The 3,495-nt window shown below is 51.1% G+C and overlaps 1 protein-coding gene across 1 annotated transcript in view; it reads left to right on the forward strand.

The window, feature by feature from the left end:
• The window catches only part of slc35d3 (solute carrier family 35 member D3), a gene marked incomplete at both ends in the record, with an annotated part of 7,551 nt that extends 4,364 nt beyond the window's left edge, over positions 1 to 3,187 (forward strand). Inside the window, 2 exons of the mRNA XM_080024619.1 lie at positions 1,723 to 1,880; positions 2,459 to 3,187. Of these exons, the coding sequence (XP_079880745.1) occupies positions 1,723 to 1,880; positions 2,459 to 3,187 (887 nt within the window). The remainder of the gene's footprint in view (positions 1 to 1,722; positions 1,881 to 2,458) is intronic.
• Between the last annotated feature and the right edge of the window lie 308 nt (positions 3,188 to 3,495).

Below are 3,495 nucleotides of genomic sequence, written 5' to 3' on the forward strand. Positions count from 1 at the left end.
CTGTCACTCTGTCTCTGTCTCTCTCTCTGTCTCTCTCTCTCATCCAGCCTTTTCTCTCATTCACTCTTCCATCATTCCGTTGCACTCCTTCATTCATGCACTTCGTCTTTCCCTCTCTCTTCCAGTCGTCAGCTGAGATCCTTCTCCTTCTCCCTCCTGAGTCTCATTCCCTGAAATCACAAGGTTTGAGGGCGGTGCCTCCCAGCATCAGATTCAGCTGATTCAGCATTCATCCACTCAACGTTGACGGTGTTTTTAATGCCGGTGATTGATAGTTTCTCTCCCTGTAACTACTCAGTTTAAAAAGCAGGAACTAAATGGAAATCATCACTTTGTGCAAAGTTGTCTGATTCCTAAACGCCTGCTCCGAGGGTTAGTTACTACCTGTGGTGCCGTTGAGGCTGGTCTGAAGCAGTCTGTAGTGCTTTGAAGCAGTCTGTAGGGGTCTGAAGCCGTCTGTAGTGGTCTGAAGCAATCTGTAGTGCTTTTAAGCAGTCTGTAGTGCTTTGAAGCAGTCTGTAGTGGTCTGAAGCAGTCTGTAGTGCTTTGAAGCAGTCTGTAGTGGTCTGGAGCAGTCTGTAGGGGTCTGAAGCAGTCTGTAGTGCTTTGAAGCAGTCTGTAGTGGTCTGAAGCAGTCTGTAGTGGTCTGAAGCAGTCTGTAGCGGTCTGAAGCAGTCTGTAAGGGTCTGAAGCAATCTGTAGTGCTTTGAAGCAGTCTGTAGTGGTCTGAAGCAGTCTGTAGGGGTCCGAAGCAGTCTGTATTGCTTTGAAGCAGTCTGTAGTGGTCTGGAGCAGTCTGTAGTGGTCTGGAGCAGTCTGTAGGGATCTGAAGCAGTCTGTAGTGCTTTGAAGCAGTCTGTAGTGGTCTCGAGCAGTCTGTAGGGGTCTGAAACAGTCTGTAGTGCTTTGAAGCAGTCTGTAGTGGTCTGAAGCAGTCTGTATTGATCTGAACCAGTCTGAAGCAGTCTGTTGCGGTCTGAAGCAGTCTGTAGTGCTTTGAAGCAGTCTGTAGTGGTCTGGAGCAGTCTGTAGGGGTCTGAAGCAGTCTGTAGTGCTTTGAAGCAGTCTGTAGTGGTCTGAAGCAGTCTGTATTGATCTGAACCAGTCTGAAGCAGTCTGTTGCGGTCTGAAGCAGTCTGTAGTGGTCTGAAGCAGTCTGTAGTGGTCTGAAGCAGTCTGAAGCAGTCTGTTGCGGTCTGAAGCAGTCTGTAGTGCTTTGAAGCAGTCTGTTGCGGTCTGAAGCAGTCTGTAGTGCTTTGAAGCAGTCTGTAGTGGTCTGAAGCAGTCTGTAGTGGTCTGAAGCAGTCGGATGCAGTCTGAAGCAGTCTGTAGTGGTCTGAAGCAGACGGATGCAGTCTGAAGCAGTCAGAAATGGTCTGGAGTGGACTCAGGCGGTCTTTAACAGATAAAAGTGGTCTGAGGCAGTCTGGAGATGTCTGAACTGGTCCGTATCAGTCTCAAATCGAAACTCACTTTTGCTCTACGTTTCCACCCCGTGCTCTACCGCTTCACACTCTTCTTCTTATCTTCTGCTTACGTCCCCTCGCTCTCTTTCTTTTATTCCCCCGTTCCCTCGTTCCTCTGAACTTTCCTCCCGGACGGTCTTCCTTCCTCCGTCTTCCCGTTCCACGGCCGCTGGTCTCAAATCGCTCGCCGCTGTTTGGAACCGTCCCTCCGTCTCAGTTTTTGTTGTTGTTGTCGTTGTTTTTTTTATCACCCCAGGCGCCGGGGATCTGACGGGGGATCCGTTCGGTTACGTGACTGGGGTTCTGGCCGTCATCATCCACGCCTCCTACCTGGTGCTGATACAGAAAACCAGCGGTGACAGCGACCACGGCCCGCTCACCGCGCAGTACGCCATCGCAATCATGGCCTCCCCGGTAACTGTCTGATGACCCTTCTGTGTGTGCGTGCATGTGTGTGTGTGCATGTGTGCATGTGTGTGTGTGTGTGTGTGTGTGTGTGTGTGTGTGTGTGTGTGTGTGTGTGTGTGTGTGTGTGCATGTGTGCGTGTGTGTGTACTTTTCACATTTTCAAGAATGGGTTGGATGGTAAAGATGGTAAATCCTAATGTAAACAATTTTATGAATTCATTTATGAATGGATTTATGCATGAATTTCTGTTTATGAGTGAGTTGTGTAATAACAGTGTTGTTATTATTATTGTTTTTCTATTCATAATATGAATAGTATATAGTATATAGTGTATAGTATAGTATTATAAATATTTGTATATTATACAAATATTTATTATATATGTATGATATAGTAACAAATTCATTCATTGTTATCAAATTGATCATTGATCAACAGTTCATCAAGTGTGACCACACATTTATCATTTCGATCTGAGGGTATATTTTCCCTGCTATTTGCCGTCCTCATCCCTCACTCTTAACGTCCTGTCCCTCTCTTTCCCTCCGTCTCCATCACCCCTCCACCCTCCCACCCCACCCAGGTGCTGCTGGTGTGCTCCCTGGTTTCCATGGACGCGGTGCAGATGTGGACCTATGAGGGCTGGCAGAACCCCTACATCACCAGCATCTTTACGCTCTGCATCATCATCGGCTGCGCCATGAACTTCACCACGCTCCACTGCACCTACATCAACTCAGCCGTCACCACCAGCTTCGTGGGCGTGGTCAAGAGCATCGCCACCATCACTGTGGGCATGGTGGCCTTCAACGACGTGGAGCCCACCCGCCTGTTCATCGCCGGTGTGGCGGTGAACACCGTGGGCTCTGTCACCTACTGCTTTGTCAAGTACTTTGAGACCAAGAAGAAGAGCCTGTACCAGGACCTGGAGGAGGCGGGCAAGGACGGCGCCCCTCCGGGGGAACCGTACCGGGAGAAGCCTGTGCTGAACGGCATCGGGGCCCCGGTCGAGTCGGAACTGGAGAACAGGGCGGGAGCGTCGGGAATAGACGGGGCGGCGTCGGGGGGCGCGCTGGCCAATGGGGACGCCTGGTCGGGAGAGGCGGGGGGCGAAGGGGGCAGCGACGCGACTGCCCCGGTGATGACGGAACATGAGGCGCTGGAGATGCAGAGGGAGCACCTCCACAGGGGGAGCTCCTCCTCTGGCCAGACCCTCAGTGACAGCTATGCCGGGGTGTGGAGATCTGTGAGGCACCTCCAGTTCATGAAGAAGGACACTCTAGTCGATAACATGGAGCAGCAGAGTCCTTGAGGGTGGGGTAGGGAGAGAGAGAGAAGAGAGGGAGGCAGAGAGACAATGGAAAGGAATGGACAGAGAGAGGGAATTAACCGGTGACTGGGGATGGTGTTGGAACGTGGTGATGGGTGGCAGACTTGAAGTGAAGATGGAAGGGAGACACATCAAAAAGACAAATGAAAAAAAACAGAATAGGCGGAAACCCTGAGTCCGAGGGGAACCTCCTGTTTGAAGGAGCGACGCAAACAGGATGTGGTGCTGCCGCCGCGTCGGTTTGAAGCCCCAAAGTTGAAATGCCGTCGATGTCCCAGAGCGCCGGGGTG

Source organism: Zeus faber (assembly GCF_960531495.2).
Source record: "Zeus faber genome assembly, chromosome: 2".
In the NCBI taxonomy this organism is placed as follows: Eukaryota; Metazoa; Chordata; class Actinopteri; order Zeiformes; family Zeidae; genus Zeus; species Zeus faber.